Consider the following 27,947-nt stretch of genomic DNA (forward strand, 5'->3'; position numbering starts at 1 on the left):
CTCCTTGCCCCTCCTTCTCTCTGTCTTGCCCTCCCCTCTCTCACTCCCCCTCTCCCACCTCTGTCTCTCTCATCCCGTTTTTCTCTCTCTCATTCACCTCATCACTCTCTCACCCACTCTAACTCTCTCTTGCCCAGTCTCTCTCGCCCTCACAAACTCTCTCTCACTCGCCCTCTCACTCACTGTCCCGCCTGCCTCCTTGCCCCTCTCTCTCTCGATCCCCCGCTCTCTCTCTCTCTCTCTCGAACACCTCTCTCTCGACCCTCTCTCTCTTGCCGCCTCTATCTCTCTCGACCTCCCGCTTTTTTGCCCCTCTCTCTATCTCTCACCCCTGCCTCTCTCTCATTCTCTCAACCCTCATTCTCTCTCTCTTCCCTCTCTCCTCTTCTCTCTCTCTTTCTCCCCCCTCCCCATCTATCTCATCCACTTTCTCTCTCCTGTTCCCTCTCTCTCTAAGACTTGCCCCCATTCTCTCTCGCTCCCTCCCTCGAACCTCTCTGTCTCTCTTTCTCTCTCTTGCCTCTGTCTCTCATTATCTTCTCCCCTGTTTCTCTCTCTCTCCCTACTTCACCAAATCTCTCTCTTGCCCCCTGCTCTCTCTCTGTCTGCGCCTTCACTCTCTCTCCACCTTCTCTCACTCTCGATCCCCCTCCCTCGGTGTCTCTCTCTCCCGACCTCCCTCCGTTTCTCTCTGACTGAATCTCTCTTCCTCCTGTCCCTCCCTCTCTCTCTGACACTCTCTGTCTCCCTGGTCCTTCCCTCTCCCACTAACCCAGAGACTGGGAATTGGTAGTGAGTCTGCGTGTGGGGTGTGGGGTGAGATGATAGAGAGATGTGGGAAGTGGGAGGAGGGGAAAATGGGGCGGAGATGGAATTGCGGGAGGGAGACAAAGACGGCAGGAGAGACAGAGAGAGAGTAAGTGTGAGAGGGAGAAACAGTAGTGGAGGCAGGTGGAGAAATCGGGGTTGGGGGGTGTCTGAGAGGGGACGAGAGCGTGAAAGGGAGAGGTGGTGAGAAAGAGACAGTGTGCAGAAAGAGAGGGAGAGGGGAAGAAGTGATGAGAAAGAGTAGGGGAGAGGAAATGGGGAGGCCAGGTTGTAGTGGTGGGGACAGAGGGAGTTAAACCCAGCTCCTGAGCTCAGGGCACGGTACCCTCCCCTTCCCTGAGGACCAGGACTTGGGGCTGAGTCTGTCTCTCTCCACCTCAGCTTCTCCAACACAAAGACACGCAACAACATCGGTCACTCTGCTGCTCGGCACGCTTTAATCAACATTTTTATTGTTTACAAATGGAAGTGATGGATACAGTCAGTGGGATGGTGCCTTTTCTCACTGGCCCCTGAGTTGTGAGAAACATTGAAATGTGTCCCTGTAACCCCCCTGTGGGATAAGGATGGACAAACCAGCAGTACCCTCAGTCTGTTACCATAGCGACAGGCTGCTCCATCGCTGAAACACTGAACTGAAATGAGAAAATCCCGGATGGATTGATTAATGAGGGAATTTGATTGATTGATGGATTTTGGTGAAGGGATATTTCAGCACATTCTTCAGCTGCTGCCTGAACTTAGTCTGGGTCACGGCATAAATCGCGGTGTTTGTGCAGCAACTGAGGAGCTGCAGCATGAAGCCCAATTCCTGCACAAATCGATGGAGAATCACAGACCGATACCCAATAAACCACATCCGACTCCATATAGAATACAGCATGAACGTTGACCATAACAGGATGAAATTGGCCGAGATCACAAACAGTAAAATGATGGATTTTGTTCGGTTTCTCATTTCAGTGTCAGACTGAGCGTCTCCATTGGTGTGAGCGCGGAGTCTCCTGCGGGCTCTGCTGGTCACTACAATGTGTCTGACGGTGAGAACATTGAGCAGCAGAATCAGGAGAAATGGGACACCCGGGGTTAGAATGTGGTGGAGGAACTCGATTGTGACCCAGACACTGGAGACTGCAACAGCGCCTGTTACAGTACAAAACCAGGGGAGGTTCCCCAGATAATACCAAGTCGTGAACATAAAATACCAGGAAATGTCCTTTAAACAGCTCAGCACAGTCACTGCTCCCAGAACCACAGCCGCCGTTTTCTCACTGCAATATTTACTCTTCAGCTTCTGGCAACAAATGGCCACAAACCGATCAAAGGTGAAAGTGACGGTGAACCAGACAGAGCAGTCAGTGGCTGCATAAAGCAGGGCGGCGTGGATATTACACACGGGGACGGAGTCCCTCAGGAAATAAAACTGTTCCCAATAAACAATGGGAATGTGTCTCAGGATCAGGTCGAGGATAATGACCAGGAGATCCGCCGCTGCCATGGCCCCCAGGTAACGTCTGACACATGGAGACAATCCACAATCTTTATAAAGCATGACGTAGATGGTCACTACGTTAACTGTGAGGAAGGAAAACAAACCCATTATCCATCAGCCTGGAGGCAAAGGGACCCGTTTGATCGGGGACCCAGTGAGATTTCCAAATGTGTTCCTGTATTCAGGGATTTATTAAAATAATTGGAGCTGGAATAACAAATGGGAAGGTCGGAATTACTGACAAAAATGTGACATAAACCACAAGAAACCCTCCCTCCCCAAACACACAGAGACACATCCATAAGGACAGATGGTTTTATAACATTCCCAAACACTCGATCACTCGAGAGCAAACACAGGTCACTCCTTCCCAGTTCCTAATACGGAAGGTGGAAATGTTGCTGTCCTGAAGGATTCTCTCCCAGTTTCCTGAAGACAAACGGAGTTTGGGAATTCCTGTATTTTGGTCTAAATTGTGGTTGATATTATGTCGTGGAGAAATGTAAATGCAGGGAAAACGTATTCACCCCTTTAACTGCCTGAGAGGCCTTCGGAACAGTGTCTCCTTCTCCCTGGAACGGGATCTCTTCCCTCGGGATCTTATCGTTTGTTCAATTCACTGACGTCCGGCCGTTCACAAACAATGTCAGGGACAGAACGTTCCGGGGATTGTCAGTTACAGAATGTCAGGGACAGAACCTTCCAAGGAACATCACTTATACGATGTTGGGGACATAAAGTTCAGGGGAACACCTTGACCTGTCCATCACCTTTTCCCCCATCCACCCCACCCTCCTCTCTGACCTATCACTTCTCCCCCACCTCCATCTTCTGATCACATTCCCAGCTTCCTTCCCCCCAGCCAAAGCCCCAGTCCCCTCCCATTTATCTCTCAGCTCCCCGGTCCACAAGTCTCATTCCTGATGAAAAGATTATGCCTGAAACGTTCATTCCCCTGCTCCACGGACACTGCCTGACCTGCTGTGCTTTTCCAGCACCACACTCCCAGTCAGGAAACAGTCCGACATCGTCATACTCACGGGACCAGGCCTGATGTTTCATGTTTCATGAAGCCCCATCACCATCACTGGGTAATCCTGTCCCACCGGCAGGATAGACACACCAGTGATGGGGACTCCCTGGGATACAGTCAGGGAAGGAGTTACCCTGCAATTCCCCAACATTAATTCCAGAACCCAGGAAATCTCATAGTAACAGATCATGTTCAAGGAAATCGCCTGAGGATGGATATCTCCTGCCCCCCACCCCTCCTCTCGGTGATAACTCAGTTCCCCTCGATGTTAGAAACAAATCAGAGGAAGCACTGAGGGTGACAAGGAGACAGACCGTCCTCTGGGTGTGGGACTTCAATGTTCATCACCAAGAGTGTATCCACAGGCCCACCCCTGACTGAGCAGTGAATGGCCTCACATACACAGCGGTCAGACTGGGGCGAAGCGATAGGGGAACCAACAAGAGGGAAATATTCTCACCAAACCCCTTGTCCCAGAGAGATCTGTCCCTAACAGTACCTGTAGGAGCAGCCAGCACACAGTCCTGGTGGACGGAAAGTCTCAGCCTCATATTGAAGACCCTGCCCACTGTGTGATGTGGCACTCCCTCCTGTGAAGTAGGGACATACGTCTAAAGGACCAAGCACATGGAAGCTAGCCATCCATGAGACACTGTGGGCTAGCAGAAGCTGCAGCATCAATGGCCATCTCTCCACCATAAAGTCAGAAGTGGCCTATTCACTGATGGTTCCAAAATGTTCTGCACTAATCCCACTTCACCTGTACTGAAGCAGGCTATTCAGCCCATCAAGAGTTTTATTCAAGACAACATCCACCTGGTCCGGGACCTGATCCATTTCTGTCGACGGGCTGGTCTGCCGAGCGCCTTCCTGCTCTCGACCAGGAGAAGGTGTTCAACAGGGTCGATCACGAATACCTGCTCGGGACTCTGCGGGCATTTGGGTTCGGGATGCTGTTCCTCGCCCCGATTCAACTTTTGCAGCCACTGCAGAGTGTCTGGTTAAAGTTAACGGTTCCCTGACGGCGCCCCTTCACTTCGGGAGAGGAGAACATCAAGGCTGCCCCCGTCAAGCCATCTGTATTCCCTGTGCGTGGAGCCTTTCCTGCGCCTCTTGCGGGGGAGGTTGTCGGGGCTGGTTCTGCATGGTGTGGGTACTGGGTTGGTCCTCTCGGCTTATGCCGCCGATGTTCTCTTCTCTTTCATCGACCCGGCTGTCCTGGGGAGGATGCGCGAGTGCCAGGTCATGTACTCGGCAGCGTCTTCCACCAAGATAAACTGGGCCAAATGTTCCAGACTACTGGTCGATCCGTGGCGGATGGACTCTGCCGGAGGAGTTGCGGGGGTTCAGCTGGAGTACCACCATCTCCATTACCTGGGGGTCTACCTAAGCCCGGCTGAGGAATCCTGGCCGGCCAACTGGCAGGAGCTGGAGGCCAAAGTCTCGGCTTGCCTAGGCCGCTGGACAGGACTGCTCTGAGTGCTATCTTACAGGAGACGAGTGCTGGTCATAAACCAGCTGGTGGTCGCCATGCTATGGTACCGGCTGGTCACTTTGGTCCCTACTCCTGGCTTTGTCGCTGACATCCAGAGAACGTTGGTCGACTTCTTCTGGAACAAAAAGATGCACTGGGTCGCTGCGCAGGTTCTGAGTCTCCCTATTGAGGAGGGCGGTCAATCGCTGGTGTGCGTCTGCACCCAGGTCACGACGTTCCACCTTCAGACCTTGCAGCAATACATTTACGTCGAGCCTCCTTCTCGGTGGGGCGTACTGGCTACATATTCTTTCCACCAGGTGTGTAACCTCAATTACGACACGCAGCTCCTGTTTGTCGACCGTGACGGTTTGGAGGTGACCCTCAGGACACTGCCTATCTCTTACCAGGACCTGATCACTATCTGGAACATGGTCGAATCGCGTCGCCGCTACCCTCCAGCAGGAGTAGTGGCTGTCATCAGGGAGCCATTGCTCAGGACTCCTCACCTCCGTACTCGCGGGTTCGAGTGGCTGTCAGAGGGGAGGGCCGTGGTGGCGAGGGTGACAAGGGTCGGGGACGTGCTGGGTGCTGGGAGCCCGGGCTGGACGCTGCAGCATGACATAGCGAGCAGGGAAGCGGTAGACGTCCGGTACGTGGCCACCGCCATCCGACGCTTTAAAACGGCAATGCTCGGACCTGACGTAGTGCACCAGTTGGAGGTTGCTCAGGTGTGCAGTGGCATTCCGTCCAGGCTCACCCCAGCCCGGACGGAATTTCACATTGGTCCCAAGGTCCTGTACTTCCCGCGGGAGCCTGTGCCCCACAACCTGAGCTGCCTCTGAAAGTTTAATTTTGTCCCTTTTAAGGACGTAAAAATGCAGGTCCTATACCGACTGCTGCTGCACATCGTCCATCTCTTCTCCCTCATCCACCGTCCGGAAGCGCCTTGGCCTGCCCATTTGCGACTGGGCGGTGGGGATCCCAATGGAGGGCTCTCTAGGCGGGAGTCCTCCCCTTTCTCCCGGGGAGATGGCGTGGAGGGTCCCCTGCAACTGCAGATTGCGGTAGTTCACGGACTCCCAGCCCAACTGCTTGTTCTGTGGCGCTATGGAGTCCGTGGATCACGTGTATATTGGGTGTGGGCGTTTGCACTCCCTTTTTGATTTCCTGAAAAACCTCCTCCTCTGCTTTTGGCTGCACTTCAGTCCCACGCTCCTGATCTTTGGGCACCCGGTATGGAGGAGGGAGGGCAGGTCTGAAGACCTCCTCATGGGTCTGCTCCTGGGCCTGGTTGAACTGGCCATAAACAGGACCAGGCAGCGGGCCGTGGAGGGGGTCCTTAGGGACTACAGCCTGCCCCTCTTCTGCTATGTTAGAGCCCGGGTGTCCTTGGAGAAGGAATACACGGTGTACACCAACATCCTGGAGTTGTTCAGGGAGAGGTGGGCGCCGCAGGGAGTGGAGTGCATTATTTCCCCCTCCAACTCTATTTTGATTTAATCCCTGCCCTCCCCTTCACTGTTTGATCACACAGCATTGCCCTTTGATGTGAGGGGCACTGCTTGTCACTTTCCTTTCTTCCTGGTGGTGGAAATTTGAATAAAGATTCGTGCACCTTGTGTCTCTCACTGTGTCTCACACCTGTACACACACAACATGGATGCTGGGGAAAAATAAGCACTAAAAATAAACTGAAGTGTCAGACACCATGTTCACTAAAAAAAACAAGAGATTTAAACAGGAACAGAATGACGCCATTCGGCCCTTAGATGCTGTTACTCAGCTATTGGAGCAGATCTTTTAATCTTTCCAACCTGTTACACAGGAAATGCAGGGAAGATACAGCCTTTCAAAGCTGCTACATAGGAATACGGGGAGGAGGGGGGATACTGAGCCAGGAGCAAGAATGAATTAGGGAGAAATCAGTCTCTATCAGTTTAACACAAGTTATTGACTGCAGTGACCAGTGCTGGGACCTCAACTATTTGCAAATTACATCAATGGTTTCCAGAAATGGAACAAACATGTTCTAACTAAATTTGAACTGATAGTAAGATTGAGATAAACTGAAGTTATCAAGGGGAGGTAGAGACTCTGTAAATGGATAAGTAACAGACAACAACTTGGTAGATCGAATATAATGTGGGTAACTGTGAACCTGTGATCTTTTTTCAGGAAGAATAACAGGCTGTGTATTACATAGATGGAGAGGGATTACAGGACTTAGTGATACCATGTGTACTGGAGGGTTCACTCTTATCTGTCCAGACATGGGAAGGGTGGCCCCATCACTCTGATGGTCTGCTCCCTGATGTTCTCAGTGGCCCCATTACTCTCAGTACATACCGGATATTCTGATGTGGTTGGTTGGTGGTGGGACTTGGTGAGGGGGAGGATGTTTTGAGCCCTGTACAACTGGGACAGCCTTTATCTAAAAGGCTATCATTCCTTTCTGCGTGGAGACGCGAGGACAATGGGAATGGCTGCCTGCTTCTGAATGAAGAGGCTTTGCCTGCTCCCAGGACAGCGAGTATTCAACAACATGATGAACTGTACCTGGGCCCACTGAAACGTTAAGGGGGTGAGAGACGGAGGGTCCAATCACAGGAATGGAAACTAAAGGTATTACCAGATCAGCTGAAATGGTTAGATATTCCACACTCTCAATCCACCTCACAGAACCAGCCCAGACACCATAAACCCAGAGGAGATGTCTGTTCACTGTGGAACACTGTGCAGATCAGGCCAGTGTACTGCTCAGTGCAAGCCAGCAATCTGTCCAGATTCATCCATTGCACTGGTCAGTACAACCCAGCAATCTGTCCAGAGTGAAACACTGCACAGATCATGTCAGAGCATTTACCTTTAAATCATCGGTCGAGTATGGGAAGCTGGGATAGAGACAAAAAAAACCCTTCTGATGCTGAAATCCAAAGTAGACAGGCAGGAGGCTGGAAGAACACAGCAAGCCAGGCAGCATCAGGAGGTGGAGAAATCGACGTTTTGGGAGTAACACTGCTGAAGGTGTCCTGAAGAAGGTTTACACGGGAAATGTCAAATTCCACACCTTCCAATGCTGCCTGGCTTGCTGTGTTCATCCAGCCGCCTGCCTGTTAAGTGTGAGAAGCAGTGGAGACCACACCCATGAATTGATCGATAAACCCGGTTTAAACATCTGTTCATCACCAGGAGCTGCGCAGTGATCACCAATTTGTAACCTGGAGCAGTTACCCTCCAAGCATGAAGGACTGTGTACAGCGCCCCAGTGCATTGATCTGTAAACCAGGAGCAGTTACCCTCCCAGCATGTAGGACTGTGTACACCACCCCACTGCATTGATCTGTTAACCAGGAGCAGTTACCCTCCAAGCATGTAGGACTGTGTACCCCAACCCAGTGCATTGATCTGTAAACCAGGAGCAGTTACCCTCCCAGCATGTAGGACACTGTACTGCACCCCAACGCATTGATCTGTAAACCAGGTACTGTTACGCTCCTAGCATATAGGATTGTGTACACCATCCCAGTGCATTGATCTATAAAGCAGGAGCAGTTACCCTCCCAGCATCTAGGACTCTGTACTCCACCCCAGTGCATTGATCTGTAACCCAGGAGCAGTTACCCTCCCAGCATGTAGGACTGTGTACACCACCACAGTGAATTGCTCAGTAGCACTGTGTTAGATCCCTGCCCAGCGTGGGGAAACTTGCAGCCCATGCTGGAAGTGAAAGGATGTGCAGCTCCCACCCATTTCCAGCTCCATCTCTCCATTGTGTCCTGACAAGGGGATGCTGTGGGTGTGAACAAGATTGCCACAGAGATACAGAGATGGAGGGGGAATCAGTTTAAACAATAACAAATGGGAGGGCTGTGGGAAATAGACACAGAGGGGGAGACAGAGAGACAGTGTTATGGAAGGATGTGTTCCCAGGTTTCAGAATGCAGAAATGAAAACATTTCAACAGCATCGTGTAACATAAGTATTTCCAAGAATGGTAGGTGAACAGGATATTGGTGGGAGTTCAGATGATGCAGAGTTTTGGATGAGTATTTGTTCTGCAGCTTTGTATCTGGGTGTAGGGTCAGCAGAGTCTTTGGCTCATTGAGCTAAATATAACAATAATTTGTCTCAGTGCCATTTCCATTGAGTGTGACAGAGGGATCATCCACACGGGGCCGAGCTACTTTCCTGGTGCTATCCTATCGAACTCACCTCATTAACTACCCACCCTACCCCATGGTGTCCCTCTCATTCAATACCAGCCCGACACTCCCACCCATCATGGCTGGAGGTACTCACCATCGCCTGGTTGCCCCTGGATATTCCATGACCCCTGACACTGGGGTCATCTTTAAAAGGCCAAGGGGCATACGGTTGAGCTTTCTCAGTCCGGAGCTGCCCTGCAGTTTACCCCGAGCATGGCAGATAAGGTGTAATTACACCCCGGTTTGTCGACAGGGGCACGGAGAGCCTGGTGATTGGGCTAGTACAGAGGGGGACCATTCTCTTCCCAGTGGGGCCACACCATCAGACCCACCGAGCATGATCTGAGCTCACAACCCAGCTCAGTGCAGTAACTGTGGAAATGTCCAGCAATACAGGACAAGCATCAATAACCTTCCCCACTCTGTCAGGATAAGGGTCACCATATCTTCTCTGCTCCCTCACATTCACTGTATATCTGTTATAGCACCGACCCCCGAACAAGGCTCATGCTCCACCACTCTCACTGCTGCATGCAGCACCTTCTCTCTCTCTGTGTCTCTCTCTGTCTCTGTCTGTCTCTCTTTCTCTCTCTCTCTCTTCCCCTCCACTTTACCCACACCCCACCCACAACATTAATAACACTGCATGGATACAACACTGTGGACTGACTCCCTCCGGACACCTCACCATGACCACGTCTCCTACCTATACCAGCTAACAGCAGGGCCACCCACACCCACCCTCACTCCCTCCCTCCCCTTCTACCATTCCAGGAGAAACAGCCTGGAATAGGACAGAAATGGCCAAACCCGGTGGTGGAGTGCCCGATATCCGTTCCCTCACCCCCCTCCCTCCCGCCATGTGGGGAGGACCCTGGTACGAGCCGGAGAGGATCAGGACGTCTCTTGTGGAGATTCTGAAACATGCACGTCCCACCGACCGAGTAAGGAGCAATGTTCAGTGAAGGGCAATTCTCACTTTAAACCCACTGGCAGCTCCGTTTCCCCCTGACACAACTTAGAAGCCGTGGCCCTGATGCCATCTCCCTTTTGTGTCGAGCTGGTACAAATGGAATCCCCACGGTCTCGGTGGGCAGGAGGGTGGGCTCACAACACATCGTCACCCCCACCTCCCACGAGAGGAGCACTGAGATTCCCTCCTACACCTCCTCCTGTAAACAGCTCAGATACTGAAACTAATCTGTGATAGTAACTGTTCTCCCCACTTGTCCTGACATCTTCAACAATCTGTGCTCATATACACGCAGCGCTCTCTGCTCCTGCAGCCCCTTTTTAATGGCACAGCCTGCTTTAGACTGTCTTTATTTATCTTTCGTACCAATCTGCATCACCTCACATTGCTCTGCATTGATCCCCATCTGCTATATACCTGAACACGACACCAATGTGTGATTTTACTGTTAAAGTTCCACACTGCCCTCGATAGATTTTACAATTCTTCCAGGTTCGATGCCATCTACAAACATTGAGATTGTCCTAGCGTCACAGTCCCCATGAAACATCTGAAATCCTGCCACACTCACGAGTGTGAGCAAGTGAAATATTGCTCCATGGACGGTGTCGAATAATGACCTGCTGTAAACGGAGCAACAAAAATCCAGACGGTCTGAATGAAATATTAACAAACCACAGAGCAAGAGAGATCTGGATAGGTTCCACTCATCTGTATTAATCAGGTATGATGTGATGAAGTTGAAAGCGTGCACTGTACCTTTAGGAGTAGGTGAATGCTGTTCTGAACTGAGAGCTTACAAGCACCTGAGATATGAGAGAATGGCAGACCCAGAAACACATATTGCAAGAGAACTGGAGTTGGGTAATAAGCAGTTAAGAGATTGGGGGTCTCAGAGTTGTGAATAGTTGATACAAAATGTTCACTTTCAGAGGTAAAAAATAAATTGATGTTTTTTATTTAAACTGTTGAATTTGGGAGTTCTCTGCCATTCATATTTGAACAGTTTACAAGGTGAATTGAGCATTTCTTTATGTTTAATTGAAATTACCAGATGAGCTTCAATTCCTAACAATTCTTGTCAGTGTATCTGTGTGTGTCTGTGTGGGGCAGGTCTGGCAGTCTCTGTGGTGTTTAAAGTGATGCAATGCCACCCTCTGCTGGCCTCCACAGGCCACTTCACCGGCATTGGCAGAGGGTGAAAACCAACAGGGATTCGTTCAGAGAGGCGGAGGGAGAGGGCAGCTGCTCCCAGCACTATCCAAATTGATGTCTTATCCATGGACTGATCTAAATGTCCTTCAAACATTGTAACTGTCACTGCTTTCACCGCTTCCTCTGGAAGTTCATTCCACACACAAGCCAGACCCTGTCTGAAATAATTACCTCTCATGACATTTGTGAATCATTTTTCCTCGCATCTTAAAATATCCCTCAGTTTTAAATTCCCAACTCTAGGGAAAAGACATCAGCCCTTCTGCTTATCTGTACCCCTCACGATTTTGTAAACTTCTGTGAAGTTACCCCTTAATCTCATACTCTCCAGTGAAAAAAGTCCCAGCCAATCCAGCCTCTCCTTTTCGCTCACTCCCTCCATTCCCAACAACATTCAGGTTAATCTCTTCTGAACCCTCTCCAGTTTAATAATATCAACGTCAGTAATATCAAAGTGAATAGTCAAGGTGTTTTCTAAGGGTACGGGAAGGACATAGGCTTAATGTGAGAGGGGAAACATTTAAAAGTGACCTAAGGGGCATCTTTTTCACCCAGAGGGTGGTGCGCCTATGGAATGATCGGGCAGGATGACCAGACTGGACACACTATTCCAGAAGGGGTCTCACCAATGTCCTGTACAACCACAACATGACGTCTCAATTCCGATACTCAAAGGTCTGACCGATGAAGACAAGTGTGTTCAACACTTTCTTAACCACACTATCTGTATGAGATGCAAATTTTAAAGAATTATACCTGACGGCCTAGGTCTCTGTCCTACAACACTGCCAAAGGCTCTACTTTTAACTGTATAGGTCCTGCTTTTGTTTGATTTACCAAACCCAATACCTCGCAGTAATCCAAACTAAACTCCATCAGCCACCCCTCAGCTCAGTGTGTGATATTACTGCAATCTCACCCTCCCCCTTCAATGTTAAAGTGCCCATCCCCCTCTCCAGGATGCCTGCACACTCCGGCCTTGAGTTTCACAAAGACCCTGAGCGTGGGTAGCCTTGTGTGGTTCGTGGGAGGAGGTACAGATTGCAGATACAGTCAGTGGGGAGGAGAGGCTGGACAGTAATCACCGGCCTGGCATCATTTCATGGCTTTAGGAAGTGGGCAGTCGCACGTTAGAGGTGGGTAATACCGCTCAGTGCTTTGGGGCCAGAAAGTAAGCTCTTCTTCGTCTCTGGTGTTCAGTAATAAATATCCATTTGAGACCCTTCATTGGGCAGAGTGTGTCTGCAGGATTACTTTCCCTAATATTGCAGACAATAGATAATAGCAATTAATGCCGTTCATAGTTAATTTCGATGGCACAGAATGTACACTCAATATCCTACAGTTGAGACAAATATCTTGCATTTGTTTAACACTACAAAGTGTTTTTTTTGTAATTGAGTAATGATAACCTGATTATAATAAATAGGAGAAAGTGAGGGTGGCAGATGCTAGAGATCAGAGCTGAAAAATGTGTTTCTGGAAAAGCGCAGCAGGTCAGGCAGCATCCAAGGAGCAGGATAATCGACGTTTCGAGCATAAGCCCTTCTTCAGGAATGAGGCTGGTGTGCCAAGCAGGCTAGTATAAAAGGTAGGGAGGAGGGACTTGGGGAGGGGCATTGGGAATGTGATAGGTGGAAGGAGGCGAGGGTGACGGTGATAGGCCGGACACTGGCCTACCGCAGCTACACAGGCACCACCCCCCACCTTTTCCTCCGCTACATCGATGACTGTATTGGCGCTACCTCGTGCTCCCACGAGGCGGTTGAACATTTCATCCACTTTACTAACACCTTCCACCCCGACCTCAACTTCACCTGGACCGTCTCAGAATCCTCCCTCCCCTTCCGAGACCTCTCCATTTCTATCTTGGGCGACCGACTCAACACGGACATTTTCTATAAACCGACTGACTCCCACAGCTGCCTAGATTACACCTCCTCCCACCTTGCCCCCTGTAAAAACGCCATCCATATTTCAAATTCCTTCGCCTGGGCTGCAACTGCTCCCAGGAGGGCCAATTCCAATACCGAACAACCCAGATGGTGTCCTTCTTCAAAGACCGCAACTTCTCCTCAGACGTGGTCGACGATGCCCTCCACCACATCTCCTCCACTTCCCGCTCCTCCGCCGTTGAACCCCGCCCCTCCAATCACCACAAGGACAGAACCCCATTGGTCCTCACCTACCACCCCACCAACCTCCAGATACATCGTATCATCCTTCGTCATTTCCGCCACCTCCAAACAGACCCCACCACCAAGGATATATTTCCCTCCCCTCCACTATCAGTGTTCCGGAAAAAACACTCCTTCCACCTTTCCCTCGTCAGGTCCACAATCCCCACCAACCCAACCTCCACTCCTGGCAGCTTCCCCTGCAACCGAAAGAAATGCAAAACCTCGCTCACACCTCACCCCTCACTTCCCTCCAAGGCCCCAAGGGATCCTTCGATATCTGCCACAAATTCACCTGCACCTCCAAACACATCATTTACTGCATCCGCTGCACCCGATGTGGTCTCCTCTACATTGGAGAGACAGGCCGCCTACTTGCGGAACGTTTCAGAGAAGACCTCTGGGATACCCGTACCAACCAACCCAACCGTCCCATTGTTCAACACTTTAACTCCCCCTCTCACCCAACCAACGACATGCAGGTCCTTGGCCTCCTCCATCGCCAGACCATGGCAACAAGACGCCTGGAGGAGGAGCACCTCATCTTCTGCCGAGGAACCCTCCAACCACAAGGGTTGAATGTGGATTTCTCCAGCATCCTCATTTCCCCTTCACCCACCTTATCTCAGTCCCAACCCTCAGATTCAGCACCACCTTCTTGACCTGCAATGTTCTTCCCGACCTCTCCACCCCCACCCCCTCTCCGGCCTATCTCCGTCACCCTCACCTCCTTCCACGTATCACATTCCCAATGCCCCTCCCGCAAGACCCTCCTCCCTACCTTTTATCTTAGCCTCCTTGGCACACCAGCCTCATTCCTGAAAAGTGCTTATGCCTGAAACGTCGATTCTCCTGCTCCTTGGATGCTGTCTGACCTGCTGTGCTTTTCCAGCAACACATTTTTCAGCTCTGATAATAATAAACCCACAGTGAGCTGAAAGCGGGCACTAAAATATGTCCCAAAATCTGGGTATGGTAGTGTAGTGCGTAGTGTCCCTGCCTCTCAGTCAGTGCTCTGAATTTAATTCCAATTCCTGAACTTGTGTGGTAGTGTTCCTTGCTCTGGACTAGAAGGCCTGGATTCAAGTCCTGCCTGTTGCAGAGCTATGTCACAGCATATCAGAACAGGTTGATGAGCAAACACACAGGAGAATACTGTTCCAGCTTTATGGGTATTGCTGAGTGGTGCTAGTGTCCGTCCGGGCACAAAGGTCTCGGTGTAAAGCTCACAGATGTGTCTCCTGATACATCTGAACAAACTGATTAAAATGGATTTAGAATTGTGACCTGATGGAGAAGGAGGAGGTGTCAGTATTGCATTTCAGAATTTAGGCCCAGGGTGACTGAAAGTACAGCTATTCATGTTGATTAAAGTCACATTTTGCAGCAGTAAAGGTTTATAAAATCAGAATGGTCATGGATAGGGTGAGTAGTCAAGGTTTTCCCCCAGTTTAAGCGTGTCAAGAACCACAGAGGATTGGTGGAAAGTGAGAGAGGAAAAGTTTTGATGAGGCCTAAAGGGCACCTTTTCACACAGAGGGTGGTGTGTGTATGGAATGAGCTGCCAGAGGAAGTGGTGGAGGCTGGGACAAAGACAGCATCTGGGAACTGAGAGACCTGGCGAGCTTTACCAGCAATTTCTGCATTTCTTTAAAAATGCATTCATTTTAACACAGGTATTCTGAATAAATTCAACATTTTATTTTTTTAATGATGCAGGGCCATGTAAACATATTTCAAATCAAACGAGACAATTTTCTGCTAAGGGTATGGCTCTGTGTATGACAGCAGCAATGATGCACCTACATGGAACAGGGAATGTGATGGAGGACATAGTTTTGACAATGTACAAGGAGACCTCACATGCTCCAGTTTGGGAAAGGATGACATTACTGTGTGATTCAGCTCAGAGAGGGAGAAAACGTAATCTGTCCGAGAAGGAACGGCCTATTGCACTCTCTTTCCTTCATTGTTCCTCATCACAGCAATGTGTGCGAGCAAAAAAAAAAAATCTACAGTCGTCATTACCATTCTTATTTTTTATGGAATCCCTGCAGTGTTGAAACAGGCCCTTCGGCCCAACAAGTCTATACCAAACTTCCCAACCCATTCCTCAATATTCACCCCTGACTAATTCACCTAACCTAGAAATCCCTGAACACTACAGCATGACCAATCCACCGAACCTACACAGTTTGTGGTCGGAAACTGGATCACCAATTAGAGCTCACACAGAAAAGTGGTGAATGCGTAAACTGCACACAGACAGTCACCCAAGGCTGGAATCGAACCCAAGTTCCTAGTGCTGTGAGGTAGCAGTGCTAACCACCGTGCTACCCTTTGAGTGATCACTGACCAGAATTCACTGGAATCTCCTCTGCCGAAAGCAAAGGGAATTAAGCCAAATCCAACTGTCCCAGGATGGAATCCCATTGCTAGCAGCTGTGTGTGTGTGTGTGTCAGTGTTTTTAGAAAGGGAAATATTGATTATATTCTTGCAATACCCAAACAGTTTGCCATTCATCTTTCCATCATAGTTTGAGTACCATTGCCCTGGATCATAAACGTGCTATTTGAGCAGATTAAATAAACTAGCCTGACTTGTTCCTAAAACTGATCCTGACCCAGTCTGAGACCGATATCATCGGCCATCTCACCAACCTGGTTACATTTAATATTTGTTGTGAGCAGTGGAGGGGTGGGACGAGAAAAGGAAACAATGACCCAAAAAGCCGGGGAATTATACACCGGTGAGCCTGATGTCAGTGGTGGGTAAGTTGTTGGAGGGGATTCTGAGGGATAGCATTTACATACATTTGGGAAGGCAAGGGCTGATCGAGGTAGACAACGTAGCTTTCTGCATGGGAAATCATGGCTCGTTAATTTGGTTAAGTTTTTTGAACAGGTGACAAAGAAGATTGATGAAGACAGTTTGGTTGACATTGTCTATATGGACTTCAGCAAGGTGTTCATTTAAAGAACAAAGAGCAAAGAAAATTTACAGCTCCAAGCCTGAGCCGATCCAAATGTACTGTCTAAATCTGTTGGTCAATTCCTCAACATCTGTATCCCTCTGCTCCACACCTACTCATGCTTCTGTCCCGACGCATCTTAAATGAATCTACCGTGTCTGCCTCTACCACCTCTGCTACCAACGTGTTCCAAATGCCCACTACCCTCTGTGTGAAGTATTTACCGCGTGTATCTCCCTTACACATTCCATCTCTCACCTTGAAAGCACGACCCCTCATTACTGAATCCTTCACCCTGGGAAAAGTCCCCTCTCTATCCATCCTGTCTCAACCCATCATGATTTTGTAAACCTCAATCAAGTCCCCCCTCAATCCCCTTTTTTCCAGTGAAAATAAACCTAACCTACTCAGCCCCACTTCATAGCAAGTATTTCATTCTGATTGGTAGACAAATGAGTAAGTTTCAGTCACATGGGATACAGGGGAACACAGTCACAATTGGCTTGAAGGAAGAGGGATATTTTTCAGACTGGAGGCTTGTGAGCAGCAGTGTGCTGTAAGAATCAGTACTGAGTTCACAGCATTTCATCATTTATGTAAAGGATTTAGATGTGAATATTGGGGCCATAGTTCGTTAGGTTACAGATGACATCAGAAAGGTGGTGTAGTCGATTATCTCAGAGTACAACGAGACCACAATTAGATGGGACAAAGGGGCAAGGAGTGAGAGATGAAGTTCAATTTAGATAAATACGAGGCTTTGCATTTTGTGAACGCAAACCAGAGCAGGAATTATACACTTAATGGTAAGGTCCTGGGGCGTGTTGTGGAACAAAGGGACCTTGGACTGCAGGTACATTGTTCCTTGAAAGTGGAGTCGAGGTAGACAGAGTGGGACAGAACACATTTGGGACATTTCAATTAATCAGTCAGAGCATTGCGTACAGGGGTTGTTGTGGCATGTTACATCTGTACAGGATGTTGGTGAGTCCATTTTAAGAACACTGCGTACAACTCGGTTTTCTGCATTAATGATTTAGACACAGATGTTCCAGGAGTGGAAGTTTGAGCTTTAGGGAGAGGTTTCCCCCTGGAGTGTCAGAGATTGAGGGGTGACATTATAGAGGTTTATAAAATCATCAGGGGCATTGATATTCTGAACAGCCATGTTCTGCTCCCCAGGATAGGGGAGTCCAGAAAAAGAGGGCATAGGTTGAAGGGGAGAGGGCGAATGATTTAGAAGGGACCTTAAGGTAAATGTTTCACACAGAGAGTGGTGTGTGTACGGAAAGTGCTGTCAGAGGAAGTGCTGAAGGCGGTTACAATCGCACATTTAAAAAGTATCTGAAAGAGGAGGGATATTGGCCAAATGCTGGCAAATGGGACTGGATCAGATTTGATATCTGATCGGAGTGAACAGATTGGACTAACGCGTCTGTTTCCGTTCTGCATGACTCTCTGATTCTATAAAAAGGATGACGAATAATTCTGAAAGGACCTTTCAAGTGGGAATTCTCTTCACTGAAAGTTTATCATGCCTCTATGCTCACATTGATTGAAAGCTGCATTAGGTAAATATTTGACAGAGAAGTGAGTCATGCATAATGGGATATCGACAGGAAAGTGGGGCTGAGACCACAACCTGATCAGTCACAATCTTAGTGCCTGGTGGAGAAGGCTCAAAGTATGTAATGACCCACTTCTGCTCCTCAGTCCCATGCTTCTGTGTTCCATTCAGCCCCTCAAACCTGCTAGACAGGAGCAGTTGGAGGCTACTTACTGCGATAAACTGGTGCACAGAAACCGAGGAGTCTATTCAGTCCTTCATAACTGTCCCACACGCTTTGAGGTGATTTATGAAATGTAATTGGAAAACCCAGGCACGGGTATAAACGAGGACCCTCATCTCTCTTTACAGATCTTCCCCTATCTGCAACTTGTGCTTCATTTGTTGGTCATGTTGTAGACCTAAATTCACTGTGAATACAGCCCCTATAGCTCACCCAGAGATGGCTCACAGAATCCTCTGGTCTCCCTGACTGCAATATTCAATAACAGAGCATTCATGGAAATAACAACCACTAACTTTTCAATAACAGAATGTGAGAACATCTGAAACAGGGGCAGGTCGTTCATTCCCCATGCCTGCCTTGCCCTTCACAAAAATCTTGGCTGATCTGCTCCCTGTCTGAAATCCTCTTTAATAAGCAATTCGTCATAGCCCTCAGCTCTCTGACAGATCAATATCCATCTACCTCCTCTTCAAATAATTTCAGTCATCTCGCTCCCAGAACACTCTTGAGAAGAGAAATCCTGACATTCAATCCCATCTGTTTGAAGAAAACACTTGCTGCTCCTATATCATGGTTTATTGATGTGAACAAAAGAGGTTGACACAAGGGTTCAGGAAAAATGACTGGCCCCAATATTAAGGCTGTGGTTGACTTCTGTTGACATCAAGGAGTTTAACAAAACTGGACATAAAGGGAATCAGAGTAAACTCTCCAGTGTTTGGAGTCAAGCATGGCACAAAGGAAGATTTCATCATCTCAGTCCTGGGTCACCTCTGTGCGAGATCCTCAGGGTAGCTTCCCCTTCACAAACATCTTCAGCTGTTTCATCAATATCTCCCCGCCCCCACCCTCCCCACCATAAGATCAGAAGTGGGGATGGTCTCTGGAGATTCCACAATGTTCAGAACATTTTGTGCCCACTCAGCTCCTGAACTGGTCTGTGTCCATGTGCAGCAAGACCCGGACACCACTCAGGCTTGTGCTGTTAAAGTGTCTGTAACATTCATGTAGCAGCACTGCCGGACACTGCACATTGCCACAGTAAAATAAGAGTTCATTCAGCACCTCACGCTGGTTTCACAGGAATATGAGGAAGCCATTCAGCCCATTGACACTATTGGAGAAGAAAAGGACAGCCCATTCAGTGCCTCCAGCCTATTACTCAGGAAGAGAAGGAGTACAGTGTGATGGACCACACCAGAGCCCTTCGAAAAAAATTGAAGGCAATAGCCTAGACGCTAATGTTTTATTATTTTACAGGGAATTTAAAGTGTCTTTTTCAGATGAAATGTGACAGCATCAAGAGAAATTTCAGAGAGGGTAGCAGTCAGGAGATATACACTCAAGCTTCCAACTCTGTGGAGACGCCAATAGTTTCTGATGTTACTGAGAAACCAAAACCCATAGACCCTAATCTGTAAGAGCTGGCTACACCCATTCAGGCTGCATTAAAACAACACCAAGGCCTCCCTCGCTGTTTACTCCTGTGGTCTTAACTAACCAGCTTGGTAACGATCGTTCAATCTCTCTCTTAAAAGAAATCAGGACAAAATAACCTCTTAAAGCTACAGCATCATCACACTTGTCAGTACAATGAGCTGTCAAACAGGAACCAGGAGTAACCAGTCAGGCCCTTGGCCCTGTCCAATCGGACGAGGAAGAAGTCAATCAGCCCCTTGAGTCACTTATCCAGGAACAGTAGGAGGCCATACTCAACTCAATGCACTTACACGGGGGTGCAGAATGTGGTAATTGATGCTGATTCCTGATGAAGGTCTTATGCCCAAAACGTCAATTCTCCTGCTTCTCGGATGCTGCCTGACCTGCTGTGCTTTTCCAGCAATCGACGCTCTACTCTGATCACCAGCACCGGCAGTCTTATGTGTCTCCAGATTGATGCTCCAACATGATGAACAAGTGGAGCAGAGGCTGCACAGACAGAGTGCTCCATGTTGTTCCACCTGGCTCCGTTACTCATGATACACACTTGGGACTTTACCATGGTGAGGAGGGAAGCCATATGTCCTGTGTGAAGTCTCAAGAAGGCACCTTCCATCTCCGAAATGCCAGCCTGGTGTTCTGTATGTAGGACGGAAGCTGGTGGCAATGGCTACCTGTTTCAGAATGAAGGTATTGTGGCTGCTGTTGGGGATTGTGAAAACATGGCGTCCAGTACAGGGGCACACACCGACTGCACAATAACATGGCGAGAGTTAGTAAAGGCAAAGAAACTGTTCGGAAAGCCGTGTTAGACTGACGAATGGACTCTCTAAGTTCAAATAATGGCGATCTTGCTCATGTTCATCTTGTCACATGCTTGTCCTGTGCAGTGTATCCTGTATGCCTTACTCTGTCCAAGTCTATTTCCACCCTATGATCTGCCTGGCCATGCTTACTATGACCTGCCCCCACTGCTCATAAATAAAGTGTTCCCCTGTACTGAGATACACGTGACAATAAATCAAACCAATCAATCCTGGGCAAAGTATGGAATTTCTCACCCTTTCATCGTGTTTCAGCGTCACCACTTCTGCGTCTCTCACAGCTCTACGCGTTAAACACTTAGTTTCTTTACTCTATCCTCATATTGCCATCACCCATGTCTGTGGTAAGGAGATCATTCCTTACAAAGGAGATTAAATCTGTACAGAGTGCCCCAAATGCTCTCTCAGCAAGGCTCTACAACAGCAGAAAGATGGCTTTACTTATGTACTCGAATCATCTTACAGTGAAGGAAAGCACACAATTGACTGCACCAATTACTTGCACAGGGTTTGATTCGGAGCAGTCAGCATAGACTTGTGAGTGGGAGATCGTGCTTCCCAAATTTGTGAGAGTTCTTTGATGAAGTGACCAGGAAGGTTGTTAAGGACAGAGCGGTAGACATAGTCTCTGTAGATTTCAGTAAGTCCTTTGATAAGGTCCCACACGGCAGGCTGCTCTGCAAGTTTCCATCACGTGGAATGCTGGGGGAACTGGCCAATTGGATACACAGTTGGTTTGATGGTAGAAAGCAAATGGTTTAGTGCAAGGATGCTTGTCAGACTGGAGGCTGGGTCCATTGTTGTTTGTTATCTATGAATTGGTTGAGAATGTACAAATTATGATTAGTAAGTTTGCAGATGACACTAAAGTAAGTGGGAGCATGGTCAGTGAGGAAGTTTATCAGAAATTGCAGCAGGACCTTAATCAGGTGGGGAAGTGGCCCGAGAAATGGCAAATGGAATTTAATATAGATGCGTGATGTCTTATATTTTGGGAACTCAAAGCAAGTTAGGAGTTTCATGGCGAATGGGAGGATCTTCAAGGGTGTAGTGGGCAGAGAGACCTTGGAGTTCAGCTGCACGGTTCTCTGAGAGTGGAGTCACAGGTAGACAGGGCAGTGAAGAAAGCTTTTGGCACATTGGCCTTCATCAGGTGGGACATTGTGGATAGAAGTTGGGAATTTATGTTGCAGGTACACAGGACTTTGGTAAGGCCGCACTTGGAGTATTGTGTTCAGTTTAGACACGTTGTTATAGGGAGGATGCTATTAAATTAGAAAGAGTGCAGAAGAAATTTTCAAGGACGTTGCCAGGACCCAATGGTCTGAGTTATAGGGAGGGGTTGGACAAGCTCGGACCTTTTCTTTAGAGCGTAGGAGACTGAGGGAGTCGTTATAGAGCTGAATAAGATCACAGTGGTAGGGTTCATGCTCTCTGTCTTTTTCCAAGGTTGAGAGAATCGAGAACGAGAGACAATCAGTTTAAGGTTAAAGGGAAAGGATTAAAAGGGAATCTGAGGGACCACTTATTTACATAAATGGCTGGTGTACGGATGAGCTGCCAGCAGATGTGGTTGGGGGGTACATTAACAACATTTCAAACGGATTTGGATAAATATGTGAATAGGAATGGACTGGAAGGATATGGGCGAACTGCAGGGAATTGGGGTTAGCGTGGATGGACATTTACAAGGTGGAGTCACACTCTTCTGTTAATTAAAAACAAACACCCAGAAAAGCTCACCTCACCTCGTAATCTGTTAAATTATGATCGACACAGATCTCCTACGTTCCACGTTTTATACAAAAATTAACAAGTTAGTTTCTTAACTTTAAAAGTGAACACTAAACAACAACTATTCACAAATACAAGCCCCTCTTTTCTTAGCTACTTATTATCTGACTCCGTCTCTGTAAAAATATTCTGTTCCAACAGCCCACATATTAAACATTACAATCTCAAGACCACACAGAATCCATCTTCCCCGCTGTGTTCACTCTTCCAGCTGCTGATCTCCCTGGGTCATTTTTTATTGCAAGTCTGTTTGACATGAACATGTATCTTTGAAAGAGAGAGTTTGAGATGGCCAGTTAGCACTCCTCCTCTACAGCAGTTACTCTGTTGTTGGATGGCAGTGGCTCTCCCTCTAGTGTTCAAATGCTGGGTTTATATACTCCCCATGATACAACAATTCTCATAATTTGATTGCTTTCCAGGTGTCTAAACAATAATATTCAAAATCCGTTGGCTTCTGGTATCCTGACCATTATTTAAACGCTTTGGTTGTATTTGAATTGTTGTCAAAACAGCAACCAAAACTCAGGTATCCATTTCACAGCTAACTGTGACATATGGAACAATCTGACATTTAGCTGGCATCTGTGCTGTACTTTCTATTCAACAAAACCTGTTCTGTCTTAAAGTGAGCTGACATGCTTTCTGCTTCATAAGACCTCCCTCCTTCAGAAAAAAAACCCATCAGAATGAAAAGATGGCTTCGTTTCTTTTCTTCTAATTCTTAATCCCATTATTATGAAATACAAAAGTATTAATCTCAGTTATATCAGTCATATTAATCTTACACACCTATATAAACTGGAATAAGTCAAATCTTATCTAAACTTTTTCCTTTAAATCCACGATAACACATCTGCTATCACATTTTAGGACCCACAGCATGTACATTTTGTAAGTTTAAAGGAGGTATGATAAGACTCCAATGAAATGCTCTCATATTCTGGTCTTTAAATATTCCAAAAAACGCGAGAGGTTTGTCGTTGTCCACAACCATCTCCGACAATTTATTTGTCACATAAACATTAAAATATTGTCAGGTCAGTGCGAAACTTAATCATCCTTTTTCAATAATGGAGAATGTTGTATTTTTCTTTCTGGTGGATATTGCGTTTTTTCGACAAGTAGCCAATTAGCAATTCAATTCCATCATCATCTTACTGTATCAATACAACTCCAACCCCTATATCCCTAGAAGCAAATAGAATTTTGAAAGGGTTTCAAAATATTTGGTGTAGCTAAAACTGGTGCGGTGATTAATCCTGCTTTAAAATTCTCAAATGCCTCCTGGCATTGTTCTGTCCACCACAATTATGTTTCCTTCTTTACTAAGTCCATCAGTAGTGCTAATACGCTGCTGAAGTTTGGAACAAACTTCCGATCGAATTCACTCTTTCATCGAGGATGGTCGTGTAAATTCCTCAAAGCCCGTTGTCTTTGTGTTCCACGGGGGTCAACCTTCCATGTCCAATGTAATGTCCCACGAACGTCACCTCTGCCTTCGCGAATTCAGTTTTCTTTAAGTTTATTACAAAGTTTGCTTCTTGTAAACGTTCAACATGCTCTGGCAGCTGCAACACGTGAGCTTTCAATCACTTGCTAAAAATCACTACATCATACAGATAAACTACACAATTTGTCCATCTGACCATAACTCTGTTCCTGAGTCCCTAAACCTGGCATTGAAGGGGATTCCTATCACTGGTGACAATACTAATACGTCATCCCCACAGGAAATCGTTAAAATTTCAGAGTTTTTATCTGCCACGTGCTTCATTCTATACTGTGCCCTTCAGGTGTTGTTTAGCTAACTCACCTACTCCATCTAATCTCTCCCTCACCTCACATATATAATCCGAGTGTGAGATCTCTGACTTCGGTCCTGTCAATTTATATTCAATTAATTCCAAAGGACCTCTGACTTCAAATATTAACTCAAAGGAAGTAAACTGAGTAGATTTATTTGGGGCAAATAATTTTTGTCTAATGGCAAACAATTTAATGAGACACCTTCATTCCAATCATTCCGGTAATCCTGACAGTACGCTGTTAATATGGTCTTCAGCACCTGATGCTAACTTTCCAAGGGTGCCTGGGATTCAGGATGGGACACCCTTGATTTGAAGTGCTGTATGCCTAAGCTATCCATGACTTCCTTAAACTATCCATGACTTCCTTGAACAGCGGAGCGGTAAAATGAGACCTTGGTCTGACTGAATCTCTCTGCGGAGCCCACAGTGAGTAAAGAAAGCTACCAACTCCTCCACCTCCCTGTTTACCTTAACACTCCATAATAGTTAAAAATCACACAACACCAGGTTATAGTGCAACACTTTTAATTGGAAGCACACTAGCTTTCGGAGCGACGCTCCTTCATCAGGAAATTGCACAATCACCTGATGAAGGAGCGTCGCTCCGAAAGCTAGTGTGCTTCCAATTAAACCTGTTGGACTATAACCTGGTGTTGTGTGATTTTTAACTTTGTACACCCCAGTCCAACACCGGCATCTCCGAATCATGACTCCATAATAGAATTGCCTCTGGGAATCTGGTAGACACATCCATTATGGCTAGCAAATATTGGTTTGCACTTTTATTTTAGATAGGGGAGCTACACAACTAATCATAACCCACATGAAATGTTCTTCGAATGCAGGAATTGGTAACAAAGGTGCTGGCTTTAGTACTGTCTGTGACTTCCCTACCATTTAGAATGTTGGACATGTACATCAAAAAATAACCACGTCCGTGTGCATTCCAGGCCACTAGAAATGCCTCTGTACCTTAGCCTGAGTCTTCTGTACACCTAGGTGACCCCCTGCAGTTAGTTTATGTGCTACCCATAACACTTTACGCTATTCCGAAAACAATGTGATGCACTTCGGCCCATTTCCCTTCTGCACTAACCTATCGGGGTCTCCATTTTAATTTTAGCATTCTATCTTTAAGTTAATAACGTTCGACAATATATTTTGATTCCTTTTTTTGTGTGTGTGTATGTGTATGTGTGTGTATATATATATCTGTTGTATATATATATATGTATCTGTTGTAAGTCCATTAGCCTTTCAGGACTAAACACCCCTGCCTGATCCTCTGCCTGTTCAGGTGTTTTTCTGCACCGTGACATCAAGCAGTGTGTCAGTTCACTGAGCATCATCTCCTTTGGCTTTTTATTTTTCCTTCCTGCTCTAACTAATGACAGTGGAATTGTAGATTAGATTACAGATTACATTACAGTGTGGAAACAGGCGCTTCGGCCCAACAAGTCCACACCGACCCGCCGAAGCGCAACCCACCCATACCCCTACATTTACCCCTTACCTAACATTAGGGACAATTTAGTATGGCCAATTCATGACCTGCACATTTTCGGACTGTGGGAGTTAACCCACGCAGACACGGGGAGAATGCGCAAACTCCACACAGACAGTTGCCTGAGGTGGGACTTGAACCCGGGTCTCTGGCACTGTGAGGCAGCAGTGCTAACCACTGTGCCGTCCACAATCTTGTTACTATACAGTCTGGAAAAATCCTGGGTATTTTTCTTTTAACTCCCCAATTCCCTTGTTTTCCTTTTGCCTTCTCCAACACAAGGGCTGCCACGCCCAACTTGGATCCTGTTAAATCGTTCATAAGAACAAACTGTATTCCTGGAAATGACACTCTGTTACTCACTGTCACTGTTACTTCCCCAACCTTGATTTGGCATTCCAACCTGATGTTACACAAGGGAATGCTTAATTTCTAACCCCATTCCACAAATTGTCACGATCTTGATTAGTACGTCAGAAAGAGTGAAAATACTTTCATCTCTCACTATTAGAGGCCGAGAGAAAGTGAGGGCTGCAGATGCTGGAGATGAGAGTTGAAAAGTGTGGGGTTGGAAAAGCATAGCCAACCAGGCAGCATCCGAGGGGCAGAAGAGTTGACTTTTCAGGCATAAATCCTTCTCAGGAAAGTGGGGGATGGGGAAACGGAGGGGGAAGGGGGCCGAGAAATAAATAGGAGGGTGGGGGTGGAGCTGGGTGTAAGATAGCTTGGAAGGCGATAGGTAGATGCAGGTGGGGTGTGATGGTGCTAGGTCGGACAGGAGGGTGATAGGACACCTATCAGTGGTAGGACAGCTGGAACCCTCAAACTAGAACCATCATCAACGTTGACTTCACCAAATTCCAAATCTCCCCTCCACCAACCTCTCCGAGATCCAACCGTTCAACCTAGCACTGCCCTCTTGAACCGCCCTAACTGGCCAGCTTGCTTCCCACCTACCGACACCATCCTCCTAACCGACATATCATTATTACTCCACCTACATCTTCTTATCGTCTTCCCAGTGACCCTCCCACAGGCCCAGCTACTACCCTCGTATTTATCTTTCAGCCCCATTGTCCCCCCACCACATTCCTGACGATGGGTTTCTGCCTGATATTCGATTGTCCTGCTTTTCGGATGCTGCCAGATCTGTTGTGCTTTTCCGGAGCCTCACTTCTCAACTATTAGAGACTGAGCAGATCCCATATCTCACAAAATTATAACTTCTTGTCCTTCTCCCCCTGATCTTTCTGAGTAAACTTTATCTACAGAGGTGAATTCTTTATAGCGATCAGGTACTGACTCCATACCCCGCCCCTGCCTTGGCTGTATACTCTCCTGCAGCTCCTCGGCTCTACTTGGGGTCTCCTTTACCAGTTTCACTAATGCCACTGGGCTTAGCCTCTTCTACCACATCTTTCCCCAAAATGCCTTTCTTCAACGACCACTGCAGTGAAAACACCTTTTCCCAGTGCCCTTCTTAAACCATCGGCACTGTCATTTTATGTCTTACACTGCCTTATACTGAGAACACCTGAAGCCTTTCACCTCCTTTCAACCCCTTTGGGCTTCTTTTTTCACTTGTGGTAAACCATTGTGCGCTACTGTTCGCTTTGTAATGTGTGAACTTCCCTTCTCCCAATTTCTATCCCTCATAGCATGAAAATTCTCCCAGAAGCTAAATTCCATCTCATGCACCAATACATATTTACCTGCCATTTCTGCCACGCTTCTCACTTCTTGAACTTTCTGTTCGTGCACATGAAATCTTACCATCTCTGGAAGTGAGTCTTTAAACTTCCCCAGCAGAATAATCTCCCTTCGAGCCTCACAAGTCTTATCTATTTTTAAGGCTAGCACCCATCTATGAAAATGACTGTGGTTAATTCTTTCAAACTTAACATAAGTCTGACCAAGTTCCTCAATTTTTATGAACTTCTGTCTATGTGGTTCTGGTACCATTTCATAGCCAATCAAAATAGCCAATTTGACATTTGCACAATCTCTTGACCCCCCATCTGACAGTGCTGCACATGCCTCACCAGCTGTGCCCACCAGCTTAGTCTAAACTAGCATTACCCACAAGTTCACTGGACACGTCATCTGCCGAGTTATTTTTTTCAAATGAGATAAAAAAGGTTTTGACATTTTTCTCACCGAAATATGGCAAAGTACTAACATAGTTGTATACATCCCGATGTTCTCCCTTCATCTCCATCCTGTTAATTTAACTTTCTTGTCTAATTCACAACTTCTAAATCTCAAATTCTCTCTCTCTTTCTTTTTCCTCTCCTCTTTTTTCTAACTCTGTTTCCGTCTCTTTCTTTATCTTCTAACTTCAGTTGCCATATTTGCAATTTAAGTTTTTTCTAACTCGATTGCACTTGTCTGTTTCTCTGATACATCAAT

The 27,947-nt window shown here is 47.2% G+C and overlaps 1 protein-coding gene across 1 annotated transcript in view; it reads right to left on the reverse strand.

Moving 5' to 3' along the window:
* Positions 1–1,492: 1,492 nt before the first annotated feature.
* LOC148135024 (putative G protein-coupled receptor 139) overlaps positions 1,493–27,947 on the reverse strand; it is a 104,008-nt gene continuing 77,553 nt past the window's right edge. The window contains exon 3 of the mRNA XM_087985239.1: positions 1,493–2,403. Within this exon, the coding sequence (XP_087841365.1) occupies positions 1,493–2,403 (911 nt within the window). The remainder of the gene's footprint in view (positions 2,404–27,947) is intronic.

This window comes from Chiloscyllium plagiosum, unplaced genomic scaffold (genome assembly GCF_037043375.1).
Source record: "Chiloscyllium plagiosum isolate Xiang-an unplaced genomic scaffold, Cpla_swu_hap1 HiC_scaffold_51, whole genome shotgun sequence".
Lineage (NCBI taxonomy): Eukaryota > Metazoa > Chordata > Chondrichthyes > Orectolobiformes > Hemiscylliidae > Chiloscyllium > Chiloscyllium plagiosum.